The 24,770-nt window shown below is 45.5% G+C and overlaps 1 protein-coding gene across 6 annotated transcripts in view; it reads left to right on the top strand.

The window, feature by feature from the left end:
* Nucleotides 1-832: 832 nt before the first annotated feature.
* The window catches only part of osbpl9 (oxysterol binding protein-like 9), a 30,766-nt gene continuing 6,828 nt past the window's right edge, over nucleotides 833-24,770 (top strand). The window contains exons 1-14 of one of the 6 annotated variants that reach the window (XM_056604306.1): nucleotides 835-1,073; nucleotides 2,236-2,286; nucleotides 4,671-4,749; nucleotides 11,423-11,499; nucleotides 15,791-15,886; nucleotides 16,819-16,866; nucleotides 18,105-18,134; nucleotides 18,243-18,293; nucleotides 18,849-18,887; nucleotides 21,217-21,310; nucleotides 21,686-21,790; nucleotides 23,167-23,317; nucleotides 23,685-23,797; nucleotides 24,172-24,287. In XM_056604306.1, coding sequence (XP_056460281.1) covers nucleotides 906-1,073; nucleotides 2,236-2,286; nucleotides 4,671-4,749; nucleotides 11,423-11,499; nucleotides 15,791-15,886; nucleotides 16,819-16,866; nucleotides 18,105-18,134; nucleotides 18,243-18,293; nucleotides 18,849-18,887; nucleotides 21,217-21,310; nucleotides 21,686-21,790; nucleotides 23,167-23,317; nucleotides 23,685-23,797; nucleotides 24,172-24,287 — 1,218 coding nt within the window. In that variant the 5' untranslated portion in view covers nucleotides 835-905. The other 5 variants (XM_056604307.1, XM_056604309.1, XM_056604308.1 and 2 more) reach the window with 5 other exon arrangements.

Below are 24,770 nucleotides of genomic sequence, written 5' to 3'. Positions count from 1 at the left end.
ACCATCCTTTCAGTAAGTATTTGGGTTTACCTCTAGTGTTTAATCAATCAGTGTTTTGGCCAACAGTGCTTTCATGCCATTGTTACCTGAATCTGGTGGATTTTAATCGGCAGTCGCAGTCTAGAAATCATCCAATAGTTGGATCTATCTTTCCAATGTGCCATTTCTAGATGCGTTTCCAAACTGGGGAAGATTATAGGAGAATCGATTGGGACACACGGGTCAATTGAAGAGTTTGAGTTAAATGTTCTGTTTAATTATCTAGGCTCAATAGAACAATAAGCATGATGAATAACACATTCATTATATTACTTATAACCCTTTTTAAGAGATTTAGTTGGGGAAATATGGTTGTCTTTAGTTTTAACCACAGCAATTTGTTTTGGATGTGACTTGACTAACTTCAGTTCTCACCACAGCACACACTACACAAGGGGGGGGGAATGAATCACACACACACACACACACACACACACACACACACACACACACACACACACACACACACACACACACACTGCAGATGTGAATCTAAACGGATGAAAATACAGCAGAGATGTTAACATATTAACTCATTCTATTGTACAAAATACATTTTGTTTTTTATTTAATGCTCATGTGTATTACTGTGAAGTTCTCATCAGTGTTAAACCTATTGTAAATAATAAAGTTATTGCCAAATACCCTGTGGTTTTTGGAGTATTATTTTACTGTCCATCAACTGTTACATTTATAGCCACACCTCTGTTGTGAAATATGTTCGAGGTAAAAGCGAAGTTCATCCCACGGTTGCCATTATGAGAACCATCTTTTCTCTTCAAATATGTATGTGGATTAATAAAACATCAGGGCAATGTCCTGACTCCGGCGATGGCCACCACTGGATTGCTGTTTGGTTGGGTTGGATGATCGCGCGCCCCACACCATATCCGACTCCTCCCCGAGCGCAGTTCAGTGTAAAGATGGCGTCCATCATGGAGGGGCCGCTGAGTAAGTGGACTAACGTCATGAAAGGTTGGCAGTATCGTTGGTTTGTGTTGGATTACAATGCCGGCTTGCTGTCATACTACACGGTATGTACCTCTTCTTGTTTTCAAATCGTCGCATAGAATAGTATAACCTGTTTAAGTCTAAAATGATGATCAAACCTAAGTCTAATAAAGGGCCTAGTGTTGGTCAGGAGTTGGAAGTCTCAGCTGGCAGAAAGAGGCGGGGGTAGATTGTGACGGATTCCACGTTTGACCAATTGTATCGGCGCCTGAGGACCAGCTGGCCAATCAGATTATGTTATTTTCAGTGCTTCCTCCTTTCATGATTCCTGAGTACAGCTAGCAAAGCTAGTAGCAAAGACCTCAGCCAGGATACCGCTTGACATTCCTACTCCTTGAATGGAATCTGGGGTTTGTAAATACCTTCACAGTGTCTTATCGTGCGTGGTTGTTTTAAGCCATTTGTTAGCAATGCATGTCCGCATTGGCCCATCCTGCAAGCAAGCAAGTAACCCATTCTCCCGAATCTGCTTAGAGAAGCAAGCTAGATGATGCTAACGTGACAGCGTTGACAGAGACTGTCAGCGCTGACTTGTTTGCTATTTAAAAAAGGGAGGGTTGACTGACAGTGTATACTATACATACGACTATGTATGAATCAGACTAATGCTTAATATCACAATTCGGACAGGGGACGAGGTAGCTGTGAATGAATATTGTCAGAGCAACTGGAAGCATGAGTGTGATTATCTCTTTGACATTAGCTGTATTCCCATCATGGGAGCCTAACCGATTCCCTTTACATTCTATTTTACATTCTTACGTTTTTTCTAGCCTTAGATCAACTATCCGCATTGTCTTATGCGTGAGTTTTTATTTGGGAAAGAATAAAGGGGTGCACACCATCTCCAAATCAATGCAAGACAAACGGGTATTATTGCTTCGTTGCTTATACGTTCTAGTTCAACTTCAAAGTTGTTAGTGCCTTTTTTAAAGAGAAGGTTTCATCAGGCATGTTTTGGACGGGTGCATACATACGTATTTGGATAATGACAACAAAATCTGATCCTAACCATAATATTAATTGATTTAATTTGAAAAAATACTAGAGAAACGACTTAATGAACAAAACTTTACTCAGCAGTGAATACGACTAATCAAATGAAACAAACACATTTCATCCCATTATTATGGATTGATACTGACATTGTTTGTCTTTGATCCTCTGATTGTTCCCTGTTTGCAGTCTAAGGACAAGATGATGCGAGGCTCAAGAAGAGGCTGTGTTCGTCTCAGGGTAAGAAACACAGGATACACTACATGGAATGCTTCTGAGAGATTGGCCAGAGTGGTTGGGTAAATGTGACAGCCTTGACTGAGCTGATGACCTGATAACTGCTCTTGGGTGACAAAGTTATTTTGGCCTAACCCAATATGGACATATTTAACATTGTTCCAGGCGGTGAAATAATAATAATAAATGTAATTTATAACGCCCTTTACATCAACTTAATGACCTCAAAGTGCTACAATATACATTAAAAGAAATACAACATAAGACTAACTAGATTTAAAAGAAAAATAACAGTGAAAAAAAGAATAATTTAAAATGGCAGTTTAGCCATAAAGAAAAGTTTAGAAATGTTGGTTATTAACATGGAAACATTGAATATGAAAATTCCAAAGCCTGGATCTCTTTCTCTTTTTTATTAGAAACACAACTGAAGTATTATCCCAGCTATTGCTCTAACAATAACTATGAAGCCACTATTGTTCAATGTTCTTTAAACATGATAGGAATCATTTATTAAGGATTAATTGATACACCATTGTAGATCTTCATTCTATTACTTCTCCCTCAAAATATATATGGTACGGCCTGTGTCCACTACTATCTTCTTGCTTTGTCATACAGTCGATTTGCAGAGTCAAAGTAGGCTATTCCATGAGTAATTATGAGGCCAATGCATAACAACAATGCACTTGCTTCTTTGATATGATGCATTGCCAAGTAGAGCAGAATACTACAGTGATGGTAGTCACTGGAGGAATCATGAGGGATGGGTATCGATTTGCGATGGCTACAGATCTTGAAGGACGTCCAATTCAATTACTGCTTTCTTTGTGTGTGCAATGTTATCCACGACTGCTGGTTTTGGTGACACAATCTAAGTAACATGTCTAGTTTAGCGGAAATTTGTTGGAGAGTGAATAAGTTATGTTTAATTTCATGTAATTTTTAAGAAGAAAAAATCATACCGTTTTCCTATAACTCATTAATATCACCATATACAGGTTTGGCCACTAGATGGCAGCAATTGATTCAGAATCAGTTGTTTTTAAAGTTATATCTTGTTTTTGTGTGGTCCCTGTACAATAAAATATAACCTCTTCAACCATTTCTGAAATGGTTAAACCTATTAAATGCATCATGGTTAAAAAGAAAACGTATCAGTTTTTCGGTTTTCTTTTAATTAAAGGCAGCCAGCACATTAGACTGCTCTCCAGTGTGTTTGCTAAACAAACAGAGTTGTGTACCAAACCACATTGAAATTAACGGAAAATGTAATGCTAGATTACATTTTACTACACCTCGCCTAAATACAACTTTCAAAGATGTCATGCTTTTCTAATATCCTGGACGTTTTGTTTTGAGTGTGGTAATAGTAAGTCTGATAATTTTATGTTATCATTGCATAAAGTCACATTGTCATTGTGTGCTATGATTTTCCATTGACAAGTGGGTGTATGGTTTATGGCTGGAAGCCCTCCCTTGACTTTTGCTCCTGGAAAAACACCCAGTCATTGCTCACTAATTTGCAATGTTTTTTTTTTTAGTTGTATGCATTAAGTCTCCATTTGAAAATTACCAGTTGGTTTCTACCGGACATTATCAATGTTCTGCTGTTTTAAAATGTCAGTTAGACTAGAGCAGCTTGGTTTGGTAAGTTATTGTGGTTGTCTTCAACACCTAGTTGTCCACACGAGAATGTTGCGAAATATCAGTCTCATGGCAGAACATAACCTGTTCCTGCAAACCTTTCTGTCTCTACCTTTAAAATGAATAGGTTGTTTTTTGTATGAGTGATGGGAGTTTTGATAAAAATGTAAAGAGTTGTTTTGTTTTACTTCATGCTCTTAATGCTTTATTTATAATTAGAAAAGGCAATGCAATGCTAGCAAAAAATCATACAATGAGGCCACCTTATTGATTCCTGAAGCTTCATTCACTGTTGGCAAATGTAACATATACACTGCTATATTTGGGCTGAATCTGCATGGCGATCACATCACTGCTACAAGATAACACACTTCTAATGTTCGTATTGCTACACTCCAGAGCGAGGGACACATTTGGTCTAATACAGGTTGACTTGGCAGGTCAGAAGCAGACACGCCCCATCTCTGTTGCTAGGTAGCAATGCCAAACCAGTTACTCAGCCTACCAGCAAGTGTGCTGTGGTTATTTTCCTGCTGTTGAGAGAGAGAGGGGGGGGGAGATGGGGAGAGAAATATTGAGTTTGCTAAGAGACACAAAAGGGATTTGCAGACAGGGATGATGGTCGAGTGAGGACAGGATGGAGAGGGGAAACGGATTCAAGCATGTGACGTGTCCCCCTCACTCTGCCTTTATCTCTCCCCCTCCCTCGCTCTGCCTCTTTCCTGCGCTGATTCTCCTAGGGCGCTGTAATCGGCATTGATGACGAGGACGACAGCACATTCACCATCACCGTGGACCAAAAGACTTTCCATTTCCAAGGTGAGTTTTGGCTCTTCTCTTCCATTCAGCGGTGCAAAATGGTTCCCGTTCCTTCCTCTGCTTGCATGGCCAGTGACCCTTCCTCTCACTGCCAATGCTGTACAGTACATCCATCACTACTGATCGAATGCGTTCTCTCGCTCGCTCGCTCGCTCTTTCTCTCTTCTCCCTCCCTCTCTCTCTCTCTCTCTTCCCCCCCCCACCCTCACCCCCCTCCATGCTGAGGAGTACTGCTGTTGTGTCTGGAGACACATCCGCGCGGGCACACGCGAAGCCGCACACACGCAGCCACACACTCTCAGCCCCACGCACGCACCCACACACCCGCGCACAGTGTCAATGTGGGCATGGTCGTCATCGGAGCTGATTTTAGCTTCTCCGTCACCGGCGTCTCCCTCTGTTTACGGGAACTTTAGCGGCATGCGGTAGCGCTCCGCGCGTTACAACGGAGCCGTGACATTTGTTTTTTTCTGCCGGGAGGAGTGGGGGAGAATTTTCTGGAAGACCGTCCGGCGAGGCTTCTCGTCCTGGCTCGCGGAGGAGGAGGAGGCAGAAGAGGTCCGCTTGCGTTTCTCGCGTCGGGTTTTTCCCTCTGGGGATGTGAATGGAATACTGCTGAGCTGGATGCCGTGTTATCTCCTGTGGTGGTCACTGCGGCCCATGCTGTCTGATCATTGCTGAGCCTCCGCTCGTATAGCAACCGTCTGCCGTCCTCCGACCGTCTGTCCGTCTGACCGTCCCTCTGTCCCCTGACCACCTCCCAAACCGCCTCCCCTCCTTGTCTCCCCCCGCCCTCCCTCGGTTCCTTTGACAGGGAGTTGGCCAGGCCAGCCCGCCACGGACTCCCTTCTCCCCGCTGCACACCAGGTCTTAAACTAACTCCTCCACCCATCTCTCTCGCATCCCTGCATCAGTGTCCATTTACTCCATCGCCTCCACCTCCTACTCACCTCCTCCCTCCCACCCACCCACCGGCCCGGCCATCTCCACCATCCCTCTCTCACTTCCAGCCTCCCTCAGCACCACCACCACCACCACCACCATCTCTGGTCCCCAGATCCAGTCTGTGTGGGCCCCCCCGCCCCTCTCACTGCTACCTCCATGCCCTCTCCCATGTCTGTGTTCCGAAGCTGTATGCTGTGGTTCTACAAACGAAAGGGTAAGGAGGCGTCGCATGCTCAGGGTGCATGCTACTCCTGGGCGGTTGCCCTGACGATGAAGGAGGACAGGGCAGGAAAGGGGGAGCGCCATTGGCCAACCCCACTGGAATGTTTACTAAGGCCCTCCATCTACGATGCGTGTGAGTTCTGGGGCAGTTTGACTGGAGTATTAGCCTGTAGCTCTATGGGATGCTATGAGGCTAATAGGGCTGTTGAGCTGTTGGTTTTCTTACATTTGTTTTAGTCATGCTCCATGTGATGGACGTCTGTTTATTTATGAGCTTAAGCTAAATTACGTGTTGATCAGCTGATTATGAGGAAGGAGGTTTGTTTTGGTTTTAGATAGTTGGTTCCATTCCCATACCAATGTTTGGTTTTACTTCTGCGTTGAAGCATAACTGTCTTGTTGTTGTCCTGTATTTATGATCATCAGCTGATGACACAGGTCTGCATGAAGTCAGTCCTGAAGATTTATTTGTTGAGTGTTACCTGTGTGGTGCCAGTTTGTCCCATTAGTAATGCATAGCCATTTCAGCCAATACTGGATCAAATAATGAGTGTGTAGGACTACTTTCAATTTCTATTCCCATCGCCTCTGTTTCTTATGGAATGCTTGCATGCTTCTTTATGGACCACATATTGGATTGTTGTGTTATTAAGACTGCCTATTCCTAATTGAAAGAAGACGTTTTTTGGGAAAGCAAGTCTGTCATTGCTGGGGAGAATAAGAGACCCTGTCCCCAGCATTGTTTTCTCAAATATCGTATGGTGTTCTTAACATTTAACATTTAGTTGATAAAACAAAGATAACTCCTTCTGAGTTGATTGTCAAGAAAAGCTTCACCATCTTGTTCTCATATCCATTAAATATGACTTGATTCTATGAATCAATATATTGATTATATTATGATTATAATAATATATCATAATATAATTTCATAGACCCATATCCTTGGATGTATAAATTCCAAACCTAGTGACGCACAGTACCTTTACCTTTCCCATTCATTCTCGTGTTCCAACATGACGATTTGGCGGAAATAACCTTTGTGTTTGTCTCTGTGACACTGGATACATCCGACGTAAGCCCAGATATACCGCGCTGCAGCGGATGCAGGAGGGATGCAGTAATGCTGTAGCTGTAAATGGATCCTGGGCCTAGGGATGTCATGCACTTAGGCTTCAGGGATCACCGAGGTGTGTGTGTGTGTGTTTGTGTGTGTGTCAGTGCGCGTGTGTCTCTTTGTACCCTCATGTGCACAGGTTTTAATGCCAGTATTATACATCTGCATGTGCAGTACATGGCTGGGGTAGACTATGCACTCCATGTGTCACTTAGAGCGCTGCGTTAAACCTGACATATTCACGCTTTGATTTAAGCTGAGTCGTCTATTCCCCTTAAAATGAAATGAATGGAAGCTGGCTACTCCTGGTTATGATTCATAGCATGCAGATCACATTTCCTGAAAATATATCTTCGAAAAAATGAATGGTGTATGGAAAGCTGCGAGTGTAAGCTTCCACCTCTAAATGATTAACGTTTAGATATGGGGGATGAGAAGTGCTGGGGGAGTGAATTACACTTTGAGGCGGATTCTGGCGTCAGTGAGCCGGGATAGTAGTCTGAAGTTGGAACAATCTGCGTTGTGTTGCTGGCTGGACCCTGAGCTGCACAGAGACCGGCTCCTTAACCGCTCTGTCTCTATTTAGAGGAGCATCCATTATTCATTAGTCTCCCCTCTTCAGAGCTGCCTGAGAGGCTTTTAAACCCTCCTCTGCCTCTGTAGTCTTCCCCTCTCCTCCTGCACTCAGCCCTCTCTAATCCTCTGCATCCTCCCGGAGAAGAGATCTACCATCTCCTGTGCACCCCACCCATCTCTTGTTGAAAGACAAGCACACACCCATGAAAAAGTATTCATTTTCGGACCCTTCGTGACAGCAAAGTATTTGATTTAATCGAGCATGGCCGTAGGAAGACGGATGCAGCCATCTACCAAGCAGCTTCAATGGGTCAATGGGTGTGTACATGATTCTTACAGGGAGACTCACATCCTGGGCAGTAACGCCAAAGGAAACTGAGTTGAGGGGACTGAACATCGCGGAGTGCAAAGGATCGGCCCTGGCTGAAGCCTGCCATGGTGGGAGAGGCCAAGTAGTTTTTAGCCAACATAATCGACTCAAAAAAACGGAGCCAGGAGATTGACATCATACTTGGTGGCTATAGTGGCAATGTAGCCACTACTAACTAACTTAACACCTTTCAATTGGAGTGAGAGGGCGCTATCTCTAGGTGCAAAGATATGATTAGTGACGTCGTAAACAAGGTGATGTCATTTGTATAACATTTTATGTTATTAGGACACACACACACACACACACACACACACTCCATTTTTATTGGAATTTATAGTTAACTTATATGGCCACAATCATTTCTGCCCTCAGGATTCAGCTTATTCGCTAAGGTTTCTATTTTTCTAATCAAACTCTCGTCCCTCCCCCCCCGGGACTATCTGCACCAGCCTTTGCGGACAAGGTGTAGCAGCGAAGCTCCATGACGGTCACTGCAAAATGAATGGCTTCATAAATACACATCACTATCCTCCACCTAATCTCATTGTTGTTATTGTGGAGGGAAAAAAAGCAGTATTCTTGCTGTCGGACAGCAGTCATCCTGTCTGTGAGCTCACTGTATGTTTCCGAAGATACTCAAGTTCCCCTGCAGCTCGATGTAATCGTAAATAAATTCACACACCCCTGCAAAATTGCGTTAGCAGCTTTCTGGTAGTTCTCATCCTCCAGGCTTCATAAGCAGGCTGTGCTGGGCTTTGTTCAAGCTCTCCATCGGTGAAACAACAGCAGGACATGGATCTAGAGCCTGAGCTGGTTTAATGTAGGACTCCCACACAGAGGGGAGGCACCATAATCCTCAGACCGATGCACTTCCAAGTCCTATTAACCTGCACCCTTCACCTAGTCGGCCCTTGCCCATTTGTGGCCCTCTCCTTTTATTGATCTCTTATCAAAATGACCCTCATTTCATCCCCTTATTCTTAAAATGAAAAACTGTTAGGAGTTGGAGATAAAGGGTAGGCCAGTGTACTCAATTGAGTCCTATTCAAGTTCAACACGGGTTGTGAAAAACTCGCAGTCATCAACACATCGGCAATACACAACTGCAAAATGGCGGAAAAGTTGGACCATTGACATTGGGGATGTGCCCTCCATTTGTCCGATTGGACCCGCAGAGTGAAGCGTGTTCAGTATTACTCTTTTTAGCATCCTGCCCTTCCAGTAGATGACCCCCAATTTCCTCAGTACCCGTAGTTTAGTTGGAGGACTAAGTTATTGCAATTAGTTAAACACACATACCCGTTGGCTCAAAGGTTACTTATAAGCCTTCAGATGTGTTAAGAAGGGGAGGGGCATGAAGAATTGGAGAAGGGACTATGCTTCTAAGACAGTAAATATGATGTCCAGCTTTAGTTTTACGGCTTTACGATGACTTTGTTGCAGAAAAGTAACTTTGCTAACCAAATTCCTCAAGTCAATAATGGCTTGCTTTATCGTAGCACACTATCGTAGCAGTGTTGATGGATTTCATAAGACCTGTCATTTTTCAATCATAAGAAAAACAAAAATTTGTCATACATTCAATTGCCACTGCCTGCATTTGACATTCAAAGATATTGAATCAGACAAAAAAATGTACCTTATATTTAGGAGGTGTGTGTTGTGTTTTGATACGAGTACGACCTTGTCAACTGAAGGACTGATCTGAAACATGGGACACCTCATGTGACTGGCGGTTGGACTGCCCTGCTTACAAACTAGCTCTCTATATGTCTTGTAACATAAATGGCAAGAGCAACGGCTGGTGGCTGGGCTCCATCTACCTATGGGAACCAAAGAACTAAGAGTGGAACTCGTGAGGCGGGTGATTTTGCTTCTCGTTTTTTGTCTAGAAGGCATGATGGCCCCATCACTGCTTCCTCTCGCGGCGTCCTGAATAGATGCTAACAGCGTTAGCTCCAGGTTATTGTTTTCTCTGGGGAGTTTATGGAAGTGAATGGAAAGTGAAACGCTTGCGAGGAGCCGGCTGAGTGGATTGACCTGATGCCTCGCTTGCATCTAATGTCTTTTAAAAGCTTCTCGGCTACAGTGTTAGGCATTCATCTTTCATTCAGCTGGTCCCAGTACAGTGACTCTCATATCTTTCCCAGGGTCTGATATGTCTGCATTGTCATTCAGAGACAGAGGTCTGAATACATTTTAAATCTTGCTTTCAGGAGCCCTGCTTTTTTTTTTTTATTATGTTGGCCATCATCTTATTTTGTAATGACAGTTTTGACTAATCCACAAAGGAGAGCTGAATTGTCCTGTATGTCAGTGTATTTCACTCAAAATATGCCTTTTTGCAGCATACGACCATACGATTTTTATAAAATATATATATATATTTCCCTTTCCTAACGAGGAAAGCGTGCATGTCCATCTATGTGTCTGGCGTGCCTCTGACCTTAAGAGGGGTAGCTCTGGTGGTGTTCCTGGGGTTGGGGCCTGGACACTAATGTCACGGGCCGCATGTGTTCGCTCTGTCTGCTGCGAGAGTGAAGCCTAGCTCCACCCTGTCTGCATGCCACGCTCACCCCCGGGAGAGTCCCGGTTTTCCCGTTCCTCTCCCTGTGGATCCCCCAGAGACGACATTCTCCTGCAGCGCTCCTGAAATAGGAGAATATCCATATTTATCCATATTTATTTTCATCTGCGGCTTTTATCACTGTTGCTGTTTATCGTGGGATTTCCTCTTAATAGTTCTATGTATGCCGTTGCTGTCCAATCATAACGCAGCAATATGAGAAAGGAAAGTCTTGTCTGTAGGGCAACGGTTTGATGGAGTTACGAATCTCATCATAGCACAACAAGCTGAGACGGTGATCATGTGTCGATCAGGTCTAAAGGCTGCTAGAGGTAGCTGCTTGAGCTAGCTACACACTTCAGCAGTGACGTGTGAAGAACAAGTAATGGATACAGACGGACAGACAGAACCTTAATATTGTACTAGAATGCAGAACTGATGTCTTTCTCTGGGGGAGGGCCCCCTGTGGTGGTATCAGACAATCGCTCTACTTCTGAGGGCTCTTTGGCATGCTGCTGCCTAAGACACACGCGCGCCTACCCCGCAGTGTGGCCTCACTTCTCTGTGTTAAGATGTTTTGTTTTTCTTTCAAACTCGCCAATGCCGATGAATGTCTAATGCAATGCCAAAGTTTGGCCACTAATCCTTTATGACTGAAAACGCTCCTGATGTGGTTTAAGTCGGTTAAGCATATCTGCTTCAATTCTGCACGCTCGTCACCACTTGGAGTAGACCTGACAGATTTCATTGGTTAATGTTTACCACTGTTTCAGTGTGTGTGTGTGTGTGTGTGTGTGTGTGTGTGTGTGTGTGTGTGTGTGTGTGTGTGGCTCTTCTCTGACTGGCCGTGTTCTGCTCCGTCTGTCCCCTTCAGCCCGAGACGCAGATGAGCGGGAGAAATGGATCCACGCCCTAGAGGGAACCATCCTGCGACACACCCTACAGCTCCGGGTCAGTAGTGTGTGTGTGTGTGTGTGTGTGTGTGTTTGCGTGTTTCCCCCTATAGCGGATGTCTTCATTTTGATCCAAAGGCTAGAGGAACCGATGACTCGTGTAGGGTTTTCCGCCTCTAGTTCTCTCAGATCATCGGGGACCTTCCCTCGGTTGTGGCGGCTACGTGTTATGCAATCTACTGCTAGTTGTGTACAGACTATGCAAACACGGGGATCTTGATGGAAGCCAAAGGCATACAAACAATAAGCCCAGCAGGTTTTCTTAAAGTGGATGTTGTGCTTTAAGATGCCTCGTCTCATCATGCATAACTATTGGGCACTGGAGTACCTGACTCTATCGTGCGCCCGGGCCCTCACCCTTAGCTGCGGTCTAGCACGTGTTTGCTATCGCCCAGGTCCTTTTTGTATGGCTCATTGTTCCTGAGCGAGTTTGTAGTCCTGCTGGCATGGAGTTGTTCCTGGTCGAAGGGAGTTGTTCCTCGGGTCGGCATGTGGCTCAGGAGGTAGAGCGTGGTCACTTGTAACCGGAAGGTTGCTAGTTCAAACCCCGGCTCCACCTAGCTCCAGAGTGTCCCTGAGCAAGACACCTAACCCTAACTGCTCACGACGAGCTGGCTGTCGTCTTGCATGGTCGACACCGCCGTCGGTGGGTGAATGGGTGAATGGTAGGCAATATTGTAAAGTGCTTTTTGAGTGGCGACTGGTTAGGAAAGCGCTTTGTAAATGCTGTCCGTTTACCATGAAGAGGTTTGAAGAAACTTGACCACCGCGAACAGGAGCCGCGAGTGTGTATATTGTGCTGGTCATCCTCGGCAACACTGTGGCTCTAGTCTAAACGCTTGTAACGGCTTTTCCAGGGAGACTCCTTCAGCTTCATTTATTTCATCCCATCTTAACTACGTCCTCACTGGAAATGAATCATTACTAAAAACTTGGCTTCACTACGCTTTTAGTTATTTTATTATTTTGAGGATTGTCATTATCACTTGTGAGGCTCTGTGATTCATTGCTCATTCATTGAGGTCTCTGTCATTACTATCATACGATTATTATTCTGGATCTTAATGTTCTGCTACTTGGTGAGGCCTCTGGGGTTTTTTTACGCAGCTGTCCTACTTTGTAAAGAGAAAATTCTGCGGACAGACTGCATGTGCCTTCTTGCTTGTAATTATACACACAGACGCACACAAACACGTACACGCATGATTCTGTCACCGTCCATCTGACCCAACCGTACCCAATCACAGCCTGTCCTACTTCGTGAGCCACATCTGCCTGCTTGGGCTCAGCCAACCACAGCAGTCGTTTAAGCTTGTCCTGCCCAGCACTAGCTACCACTTTGTTTTTTTCTCTCCATTTTATGTCTGCTTGAGAGGGTGTGTGTGTGTGTGTGTGTGTGTGTGTGTGTGTTTCCGCTGAGGGGGAGGGTCTTGGATTAACTTGACTGTCTGCCCTCATAGCAGTGCTCAGCTGATACCACCGCCGTGGCTCCTAAGACGGACTAGCTAGCCGGCCAGCTGGCTTCACTGGAGCCTGCGTTTCTATCACGACCGCGGAGAAAAAAAGACATGAGCGGTTGTTGTTTTTAGCGTCTTTATTTTGCCTTCCTGTAGGGAGGGAGAGAGGGGGAGAGAGAGAGGGGGAGGTGGCAGGGAGTAGGGTGTTGTTGTCAAAGGGAGGAGGGGAGGACCGGCCACAAAGTAGGCAGAGACAAAAGAGCAAAGAGTCCCGTCTGGAGGCCGGGCCCTCGGCCCACGGGGGACACCCAGGCACACGGGGCTGGATGAGGCATGTCTATTGGAGCAAGACACCCAGTAAGTCACACACACTGGCACTCACACTCTCAGGCCACTGCACCACAGCTCAGGGGAGTGAACGGCTGCAGTTTGCGGCTTGGGCAGCGGCGTCACCTAAAGTGGGTCAACATGTGGACAGACAAAGCCGGAAGGTAAGAGGGGGGTGGAGTGGTGGTGAAGGGAGGTGGGTGGGGGGGGATGGTGCTGTGGTTGAGTTGGTCTGAAGTGGGCGTATGAGCGCTGATGTGTGAGAGTTGGCGTCCCGTTCTGAGAATCTGCACGACGTGATGTATACGGCCGGTGTTTTACTGTCGAGCTGGGGTAGGTGGATTGGCTGGGCTCACAGCAATCCTGATCTGTCGAATTTTACGTATTTCAGGAACAGTGCCGTGAAACTGTGGTTAAAAACAGACTTTCCAACTTCAGCGTTACATGGACACACACACACACACACACACACACACACACACACACACACACACACACACACACACACACACACACACACACACACACACACACACACACACACACACAACAGAAGGGGTGTGTGTGTGTGTTGACATAACAGATAATGTTTGCAACATAATATTAAGGGACTGTTTCGTCAAACCTGTTTAGATTGCATAAAGCATTTTTCTGGGTATATTTGAGGACGGTAAGATTTTCTGCTATGGCCATGACAAACCTAACACTCAAGGCTTCCCTAGCCCTATCAAATAATGACTAGGCAACACAGAAAACAAAAACAAAAAAGTTCCTTGCCTTTGTGCTGTCAGATGCAGCAAACCAACGCCGACCAAAACAAACAGGTGGCTTCAAGTCCGTTAGAGATACCGATCTCTAAGGATGCGTCATGTGTCACGTAGGGAGAAATAAACACCGGTTCGTTGTTAGTTGCATTGATTTCCAATGATTGTTTAGTGCATTGTGTTTTGGTGTACCGACCAATATAGGAGGAAACCGTTCCCCGCCTTTCGGTCCTGTTTGAGGAAGTTTGGCAAGCCACTTCGGACTTTGTTCAGTGCGAAGTCAGTAGGCTGTTAAAGCTCATGTTCGAGTCAAGCAGTGGGTTCCGGCGGCTGACGGTTATTTTCCACGATTCATGGCCTTTCTCCACGTCCCCTTGAGGTCGTTTGCAGCGCGGAGAAGCGGCCCACAATGCAACAGAGCCGTCGCGCGACACCGCCCTGCCCAAGCAGCACAGAAGGTTTTCAGCGGCGTGTTTGTGTTCACTCCCCTACCCGTTGTGCTGTGGGGAAATCACTTCCAGGAGTGTGACCATTGCTTCTCTACTGACTTTGTTTCACTTTGTGCCTGTTCGTTGCTTTGTGTGGTGCTAGTTCTGAGCTCACGGTTGCTTTCACGTGCAAGCTGCCATTTTTTGTGTTGTTGTACGAGTATGTAGCTTGGTTAGTTTGTTAATGCGTAGATTGTCGAGGAAATTACAACTTTTGTGTGTGTGTGTGTGTGTGTGTGTGTGTGTGTGTGTGTGTGTGTGTGTGTGTGTGTGTGTGTGTGTGTGTGTGTGTGTGTGTGTGTGTGTGTGTGTACACAGATTCACACATGTGCATCTGTTTGTTTTGATGATCTGTATGCACACATGTGCATCTGTGTGGGTGGTCTACACAACCTCTGGATTGTTCAGACGCAGAGGAGGGACAAAGAGGAGACTGTTGTCTGGTCACGTCCGTGGTGCCAATACACTAGTAATTACCTCTCGATGGGGATTATGCAATGAAAATCTGCGGGCCTGGTACCAATGCATTTACAATGGTCGGACTATTGTTCTATGATTGCGCAAAAATGTTCCATTGTGGATGATATAGGAGGGTCTGTCTGTCTTGCACATTTTGCTGATATATTATGAATCTGTCAAAAGTAAGCTTCAAATGAACGTGTGTGTGTGTGTGTGTGTGTGTGTGTGTGTGTGTGTGTGTGTGTGTGTGTGTGTGTGTGTGTGTGTGTGTGTGTGTGTGTGTGTGTGTGTGTGTGTGTGTGTGTGTGTGTGTGTGTGTGTGTGTGTGTGGCTATTGCCTCATCTTCAGAAGTAGCAATACGTTGGCAGAATTGATGACTTCTCATATGATACATTCTTTATTTCCATGAAAGCTTGGAATAAGTTGAACTGAAAAGAGAATCCAATACTGATGGAAATACAAACGGGTGTGCAGGCAGGCAGACGTGCTGGCTATTGGACCTGGGCTATTGTGTGGGTTAGCCTTCAAACAATGCTATTCATATAACCACAGAGCACTGCTGGAAGATTCTCCTGAACTGTTGATGATGGTGTGATGCATTTTGTGCAACAGTCGGAGCCCCAACCCGGTAATGTGATGGGTAGAGAAACGGCTTGCCTCTGCTATGTCGTCATTGCATCAGTTGGTTTTCATAGCTGGCGTTCTCGATGAAGTCTGTGACGTTTGACGTGGTTAGCCTTGACCTTGATCCCTCTGTTTTAACGATGTCCCTTCGTTGGATTTCCTTCTTCAGGAGGCAGAGACGGGCTTGATTCCGAGTGTCCAAGACTTTGACAAAAAGCTTGCTGAGGCCGACGCGTACCTGCAGATACTCATCGACCAGTTAAAGGTATAAGCACGTTTGGATCCACATACATACATTGCTGGGTGAACATGTACATTTGTATAATGTTTGTTATGTAGCACTATACTACTTTGAAGAAGATCATGTTCGAAGTTGCTTCAAACCAGCTCGCAGATTACATTTTAAATGTCATCAACTTTTGACTAATTTGGTATTATAGTGGCGGGTCTGCCACCTAAAGATTAACCTGCGTGGCTGATCTGCTATTTTCTGTGACACTGTTTTTAGAAGCTACACATACTTCCGTCTCAACTGAAAGAAAATATGTGACACATTACAAGATGGTTGCACCTTTTAAAACTACTGTTTTAAGAAAGATATTTGATCTCCAAATAGTAGTATACATAAAGTCAATACACAAAATGTTGTGACTTTAAAGGGGATTTTGGATTCACTCCACAAAATTCAGATTAAAGTAGTGCACTTTGAGGTACGTATCGATCAAAGTATGCAATACAGCCCAGTGCACTGCCAGCGCTAGCCAGGAAACGATCTCAGAACCCAGACATTGCCCTGGTTGAGCTGTTCTTGTGGTGTCTCTGTGGGCAGGGTTCAAGCTATTTACTAGTGAAGACTGTGGTTCCACTTGAAACCAGACACCCACCACCTTTCATCCCAACCCCACTCTACATACGCACACACTGCTCTTCCTCCTGTTGAAACCCACAGCCGTGAATTAAAGATATCAAACCTCTAATGGGCTGTTGAATCACAAACAGCAGGAACAGCCTGTAGATGGATATGTTGAATAGCAAGAGTCCACGCATACTAGTAGCAATGTGCTATTTATGTTTACTTTTGGTGAAGCTCATGTAAAATGATTACAATCCTTGATGTCACTATAGTACTATTATAACCCTTTTATCGGCAGCACTTTTAATTGAATCTCTCTCTCTCTCTCTCTCTTTCAATCTCAGCTCTTTGATGAGAAGATCAAGGAGTGTAAAGAAGATGAATCACGCAGAGTGAGTACACAGCCCTGTTCTGTCCCCTGGTCGGGCCATGTCTGTTCGCCCCGACCTGTCTGGGAAATTACATTAAACTTCACTGGTCCTTGGCGATGGTACCTTTGCTTGACATCCATTGTTGTTAAGGGCAACCAGAGGTTATAGAAGCAACGCACGTTTAAAGACAATTCAATATTTTTGTATTCATTCTCTTGTGAATCAATCCTGAATGTATTTCAGGAGGTCTTATGGATTGAGTAATATCTTTTGTCTCTTTAAGGAGCCAAATGGATTATGTGACGAAATACATTTTAACGTATGACTTGTTATGCTGCTGTTAATAAATGAAGGCCGTGCTCTCTATTAAATACCATGGTGACTGCCCACGCGACCGAAGGAAAGTCTGAAAAGAATGAAAAGCTCAAAGTCACCTCGCAGATGTCCTGAGGTTTAAATCACTCTTCCCTATCAGCGCTCTCCGAGCCATAACGGTTGACGGTACAGAGTGATCCGTAACTGCCGTTTTACATCACGTCAGCATATCGGCCATAAGCCAGGCTCCTCTCGAATCAGACTCTCACTCTGGGACTCAAACCACTTCCATGGACGTTGGCTCAGCGTGCTACTGTGACTGTACGACCGTGCCGGTTGGATTTGTTCTTGTTTTGAAGAGAACGTTGAATAGCAGTAGTTGTATCGTCACCTTGACAACGTCTTTGGTTCCAAGACAAAGTAATGTATTGGTGGCTGCGGTTCATAAGTCCACGCGGTTTACTCCTTGCAGTCTGTACAACTCTTCTGTTGTGTTTGTCAGGGAAAATATTAATCATTGTTAGAATATTGTTACTTTCCTGATTACGTATTATTACATAGAAACAGGCTCTTCTCCAATGTGAGTGTATATCTTCTTGTTGATGCTTCCTTTTCTTATTTCTGTTCGGTGAATGTAACGCGACTACTTTGAGAGAGATACTTGGTTGTTGATTTATGACTGCTTTCAACAGCGTGGTGTGTGTGTTAAAGCCTAACCTATGACCGGTCATGTGACTCAGGGCAGGTGACTGGGTGTCAGGTGACATGTTTATACATGTCCTGACCCTGACGAGGCCGTGATACTGTACTATGGCTTTTATTTTGCGTAGTCCGTTTTCTAGGTTTTGTTTTATTTAGCTAATATGCCTTTTTCGGATCAGGATTTAATCCTTGAGAGTTTTGCATTTCATACGGTTTGATTGTTTGTCTTTTTTGCCTTTCAGAAAATTGAAAGTTTGAAGGAGACTACTTGTGTAAGTCTGAATTTAGCTAAATTACTCTTTGAGTGTATATACGTGTGCCTTTTTTATATTCTCTCAAATCGTTGTATTCCCTGATATGCTCCAACGTCTAATCCACAGAGTATGGTAGAGTCCATCAAGCACTGCATTGTATTGCTACAAATCGCCAAGGTAAGTGTCTCCGTGCATGCCTTCTCTGTACGCACCTCTGCAGTCGGACACCTCCACCTGCAACCTGTCTTGTGTTGGATGGCGTCTCTGTGCACGGCGTGGGGTTGACAGTAATCCCACACTCTGGGAGCCCTTAATGGTGGTGGATAAGGATGTGGCCCCCTGTATGCATTTCATCACATGTGTGTCAGCCACTAAGACCTGGAAGTGATAAGGTTGTGTCTGCTTCATGTAGCATGTCTATTTCGTTTTTTTAAACCAGGTGTCTTATCAGTGTATTGGCTACCAGTGTGGTTTCCATCGTATATTGTGATTTGTTACCATGTGATGAAAGGAGGCATTTCATTAACAAAAGGCATTTCTGCTTCATGCGATGCGGGAACGGATGCAAACATGCAGAATCATTTAGTTCCTGTTTGCTTGTTCTTTGATTTATTTTTTTAAGAATGCCCATTAAGTTAACGACACATTTATTAGTAATAAATGAAGAACTAAAAGGACATTTATCGACATTCAGCAACTACTAGTCTAACATTGTCTTCTCAAAATTTTAAGGACCAAAGTAACGAACAGCAACACGCAAACGGACTTATAGTAAGTTTCACGTCATCCGTCCACAACAGAAATTGACATTAGCCAGAAAATCTATTCTTCCTTTCCGCCCGACTGACTCTACATTATAGCCAAACGGATTAATCCAACGTCTTTACTTAACTGCATGCAATGTGATTCCAGCAATAGGCTTTATCTCAAATCTCCCCTTGTCTATTTCCGACATGATTTCCCTGCTAAACATTTCCTGTTTTCTTCCTCCTAATTCCTCCTAACAATGGCTTTGGGGAAACTCTTGTGGACCACATCACGTCAGACTAAATATTGTCTGTGCCTGATATGTACCACCCAGGAATGCATGTTTGTCACCTATGTATGTATGTATGTATGTATGTGTGTGTCTGTGCGTACATATTACATGTCACTCGTGTTGAACCGTGTGTGTCTCTCCCCACGTATCCCATGTCCGCTAATTGGAGTCTGCTGATTCCCCATCACTTTATCCATGTGCAACATGCCAGCTTATCGACCTGGGAAGGACTACCAGATGTCAGGCCGTGGGAATCTCTCTCTCTCTCTCTCTCTGTCTCTCTCTCTCTCTCCCCCCCCACTGCACCGGGTCCATTTAGAGGACCACGATGTGCACTTGCGACAGACTTAATCTCGCAAGCCTCAGCTTTATGGCGTATAAGTCAGACGGCTTGGGCTAAATGCTCCCTTTCAGTTTGCTTGGGTTCTTTTTATATGACACAGGTTATGTGCTTAACATATCTCCATAGCTTAAGAGTCACTTACACACGCGCTTGTGGATGTAGATCTACGAGGAACAGTGGCCTGTATCCGATCAGAACCATACGAAGGATGGACTCGGAGCTATTCAACAGTTGAAAGGAAATACTGGAAATAAGAAAAACCTGCTCTTATTCACGGACATTGATTGCAAAGGGAAATGATGGGGTGCTCATTATGGTATTATTCAGGTTACCTTTCCACAAGATGCAGCTGTCAAATTGTTTTAATGTATACTAATTGTGCAGGGACCCCACTGTGTTGCTTGAGATAACTGCAGCATTAATCTTCCATGCAGGGGTATTAATATGTTGAGTGCTGGTTTAAACCATTGCCTAAGGCAGGCCACTGCTGCAACTCGACATGACGGCGGCCTCGCAGCCCCTGCTCTTGATTCAATCTGCTGCTCTCAAAGAACCACTCCCACTCCCCTTTGCCCCGGGACATTGAGATATTCCTCTGATTGGCTGTAATAAGATGTGAATTAAACTCCTTGCCTTCTGTATTTGGTGTGAGGCTTGCGAGATGCAAAGTAAGGGGGGTGTGGCCGTGGCAATCAGGGCAGAACACGACTCCTTTCCAAAAGCTTATGTTCAATCCACTCTTAATCTTGTGTGGGTGTGGGTGTGTGAGATCACGAAGATGCTTCTGCGTGTGTGTGCTTGCGCAGAAGAAGTGTTGATGAAGTCAGGCCACAGCAGTGTACACAACTCTCAGAGGATTCTATTATTCATTTTTTCCTGAAAGGGAACGGCGAGGTTCCTGAGAGTTAGAATTTCACAAACTCAGTCGTCAGCCCAGTGGTTCTTGAACACCTGCTGCACTGCAACGCTGTTCAGAGTCCAAATGACTTGGTCCGTGAAGCTGCTCCTTGTTTCATGGCCCAATACCTTAATGGTATCTAGTGAACCCAATGTTCCCACGGAATCGTGAGGGTTGACTGTCTATATAGGGTTTGTACATCCGAATGCATCAGGGGACTTTTTCGTTTGACACACTGCCATATTGGGAGGACTCCAGAGAGTTGGAGTACTATAAAACCCGAAATCAACGTTTATAAACCGGGACCTAGGCTAATGAAAACTTAGCTTTGCCATGCTCACAGGAGAATCGCTGTGGCGGTTTCTAACACGACTGTCTGAATGAATCAAAGACCAATGTAATAACAAACTTGGCAATGCTCCTAGACTCCCCATGACCAGTTGTGCTCCAACATTATCATTTCTTAGCCGTATTGTATTACACTGCATGCTGTTGCAGTGAACGGTTTTGTATTAACCATAACCTCACACCCCCCTCCAACATGGGGATTCAACCCTGGCTTTGGGTTTGGGCTGTCTTATTATATAGCTGCCAGAAAGTGTGTGTGTGTGTGTGTGTGTGTGTGTGTGTGTGTGTGTGTGTGTGTGTGTGTGTGTGTGTGTGTGTGTGTGTGTGTGTGTGTGTGTGTGTGTGTGTGTGTGTGTGTGTGTGTGTGTGTGTGTGTGAGAGAGATCATTGTATGTGTGACCTCTGCAGGGAAGTGTAGGCCATATCGCTCGAGTTAACGGCCATGCCGTGGCCTCTTGTTTGTGCCCTCCAGAGCACCATAAACCCAGTCGACGGGATCTACCAGCCTCCGCTAGACACGTCCGAAGGCAGCGACAACATGCCAATCCAGACAGAGCTGCCCTCAGGTACACCGCACTGCTGGACTCGGGGGGGGGGGGGGGGGAGGGGATGTTTCCCTTTTTACGCAACACGACAAGGGGTTTGGCATGTGTGACGATGAGCGTGATCTCTTTGTTTGTAGGTAGCAACAGTACCCCCTGGTGGGCAATTTAACACATGCGGTTCCTAACTGCTGCGAGCTATTCTGATTGTTTGTTTTACTGCGATGTAAGTAGTACTGCAGGATAGCACGGGTCCATGTGTCTTTCTGAGAAATGAATGCTTTTTCTTACGATACAATGTCTCCGCTATTGTCTAGCCGAGCATATCACTAATGTAAGGTTTGGTTTTGATTTATTTTGAGTAGTTGACAGCTGTCTTATGTTTACTCCCAACTCCAGATGGTTCCCAGGTGTGCAAGTCTGACCAGCGGCCGTCCACACTACAAGTGGGTCCCGTTGTCACGGTGATGGGAAGCTTACAAACGCCAACGCCCAACAGCACAGGCGAGTACCGCGGTCCTATCCCTCACGCAGTCGGGCGTAGCCCTGAGAACGACGGGCCAGCTGCGTTTCGAGTGTTTGCCTGTGCTACGGTGGTTCACGTGGTTGTCACGGTAACGTGTCTTAGTTTGCGAACGTTCTTTTCGATGTCTCTGCGGAAAAAAGTGCCTCGCGCGTTAGCCAAACACGCAACGACGGTAATGCACAGTACACGTGGTTCTGTGATGAGCGTATTTATGAATATGCAAACATTTTACGCATTAATAATTTCCCACGATACAGCAAGGACACGCACACACTCTGTCATAGAGAGAGAGAGAGAGAGAGAGAGGGAGGTAGAGAGACTGCTCCCAAGAGTGTGTTGTCCATTAAGGAGTGAAAGTAGCAATGCGTTCAGGAGGCTGGGCTTCCTGCCTGTATCTGCTGAGGCAGCGTTATTGAAAGTGCTGTGCTGTGCACCAAGGGACTGCACACGTCTTCCTGGCTGCCCGAGTTAGTGTACTGTACTGCAGAGGAACCCCGCTGTATCTCACACTCACTCTCTAACACACCACTCATGATAACATCACGTCCTGGTGGATTTTACTATATTGTCTTGTCGTACCATTTACTATTTTTGGTCATTTAGGAGACGTGTTTGTTATCCAAGAGACTTGTAGTAAATTCAGATCCATGTCGTGTTATTGAGACGTATGTCATGGACATTCAGATCCACGTCATGGACATTCAGATCCACGTCATGGACATTCAGATCCACGTCATGGACATTCAGATCCACGTCATGGACATTCAGATCCACGTCATGGACATTCAGATCCACGTCATGGACATTCAGATCCACGTCATGGACATTCAGGTCCACGCCATGGACATTCAGATCCATGTCATGGATATTCAGATGCAAAAAAGTTTATCCGCTCGCTTGAGGTGGTTTTTGAGAAATGCGAAACAGAGTAAATTCGCAAAATGGGAGATGGAAACACATTTTGCGAATCAGCTGTGACGTAGCGAACTTTGAACACACAGGACTGACAGTCTTTCCGATTTCCGCATAACGACCGGCCATAGCAACCCTGCCGACATCAACGTGTAACGTCATCACCCTATTCCGCTCCTACCACTTGATGGAAACGCACCTGATTCGAATTACTTTTTTGCGAACTTTCTAAAGATTCGCATCACCTTTTTAGATGGAAACGCAGCTAACGACATTCAGATCCATGTCATGTATATTATACACGTCATGTCATGTGTCATGCAAATCCAGATTCCTCGTCCCGTTCATCTGTTTGATTTAAAGTGTAACATGTCTCCAGCGCGTGCTACCACTGCTTCTGACCCCGGCCCTCCCTCCCTCCCTCCGTCCGTCTGTCCTCCAGGGAGCGGTCCGTCGGGCCCCAGCAGTGGCCTGGGCTCCCCGTCCCACATGCCTCTCCCCTCCCACTCAGTGCCAGACTTCTCCTACTCCTCCAGCGAGGACGAGTTCTACGACGCCGACGAGTTCAACACCTCTCCCAAACACTGCCTAGCGTGAGTGTCCCGGACCCCCGGGGGGGTGGGGAGAGAGCGAGACAGAGCACGTGGTTTCGCTCCTCCGTTCTAGTGACGGGGCAGCATTCAACACGTACTCGGTATACAGTCGGGTCAAATGACTCCTGTGGTTCTGCATAGCCCTCGCACATTCCCTCTGGGATGTGGGAGTGATTAGCAGGTCCAGATGCTGCCACGAAAGTAAACCAGGGGGCGCTTTTATTGTGATAACCTGGAAGTTCCCCAACCCTGACACAACTGCAACTTCCCCAAAAAGCTATTAAACAGAACTTTGCATCCCTGTTCTCACGCCGACCTCATGTCTTAATGATGAACTCTGGTCCCCTTCGTTCCTCTCCCTGGGCAGTAGTCTCTCTGGGCAGGCCGCTGCCTCTGCACTGGGCGGAGACGGGGCCATGAAACGACCACACACCAACGAGTCCCTCAACTCGTCCATGTCCAACGGAACCACCGACGCAGGTGAAGCCCCTGCACGCTCGCTCGCTCACTCACTCACTCACTCACTCACTCACTCACTCACTCACAAAGGAAGCCTAAAGCTCTCACACAGAGGAAGCATAAAGGACACACACTGTGAACACACCTCTGGCTCACTCACATCTGTTGCTATCCGTTTATTTAAGGCACTCACAAAGCATATTATTTTGTCTTGCACCTTCTAAACCTCAACGCCAATGCCACCTAACCCTATCTGCTCCCAACAAGATGGCTGTCGCCTTGCGTTGGTGACACCACCGTCGGTGTGTGTATGTGTGCATGAATGGGTGAATGTCAGGCAATATGAAAGCGCTGTATAAACGCAGTCCATTAACAATTGTGTATTTTTGTGTCAGACCAATTTGACAACGACGACCGTGACGATGAGGGCGAGGGGGAGTCCGTTGAGGAGCACAAGAGCGTCATCATGCATCTGCTGTCCCAGGTCCGCCTTGGTATGGACCTCACCAAGGTACGGAGTCACGACCTGCTGCACCAGGGGTCCTGACGCATGTCTCCTAGTTCTGACGAGGCTCGCACTGCGTCTCGATGGCTCCCGGTAGTAGGCCTGAGTGATTCATCGAATTCAAACCGACATCGCGATGTGATAGAAGATAAGTTACTGTTACTGAATGGAGATCTGTAAGATTCCTATTTTACAATTCGATAGTTAAATAAAGATGTTGCAACTTAAATTCATGCATCCATTCATCTCAACCCATAGGCCTGGCCTTACGGAAAGAGCACTTTATATGTTGTCCAATGTTGTGTTGGTCAGATTGTACAATGATTTATTGCTTATTTTTGTGAATAATACGAAGAAAAATTGTGTACTAAATCGCGATCGCACTACAAATAATCGCAATACTATTATTTCCCCGAACACTCCATCGCGTGTTCCCCATCTGTCTGTTGAGTAACACTATAGCACTATAGGTCATAATATAGTAAGTAT

Source organism: Gadus chalcogrammus, chromosome 12 (assembly GCF_026213295.1).
Source record: "Gadus chalcogrammus isolate NIFS_2021 chromosome 12, NIFS_Gcha_1.0, whole genome shotgun sequence".
NCBI classification, from domain to species: domain Eukaryota; kingdom Metazoa; phylum Chordata; class Actinopteri; order Gadiformes; family Gadidae; genus Gadus; species Gadus chalcogrammus.
The sequence above is the reverse complement of the archived record's forward strand: the minus strand, read 5'-3'. Positions and strand labels throughout refer to the sequence as shown.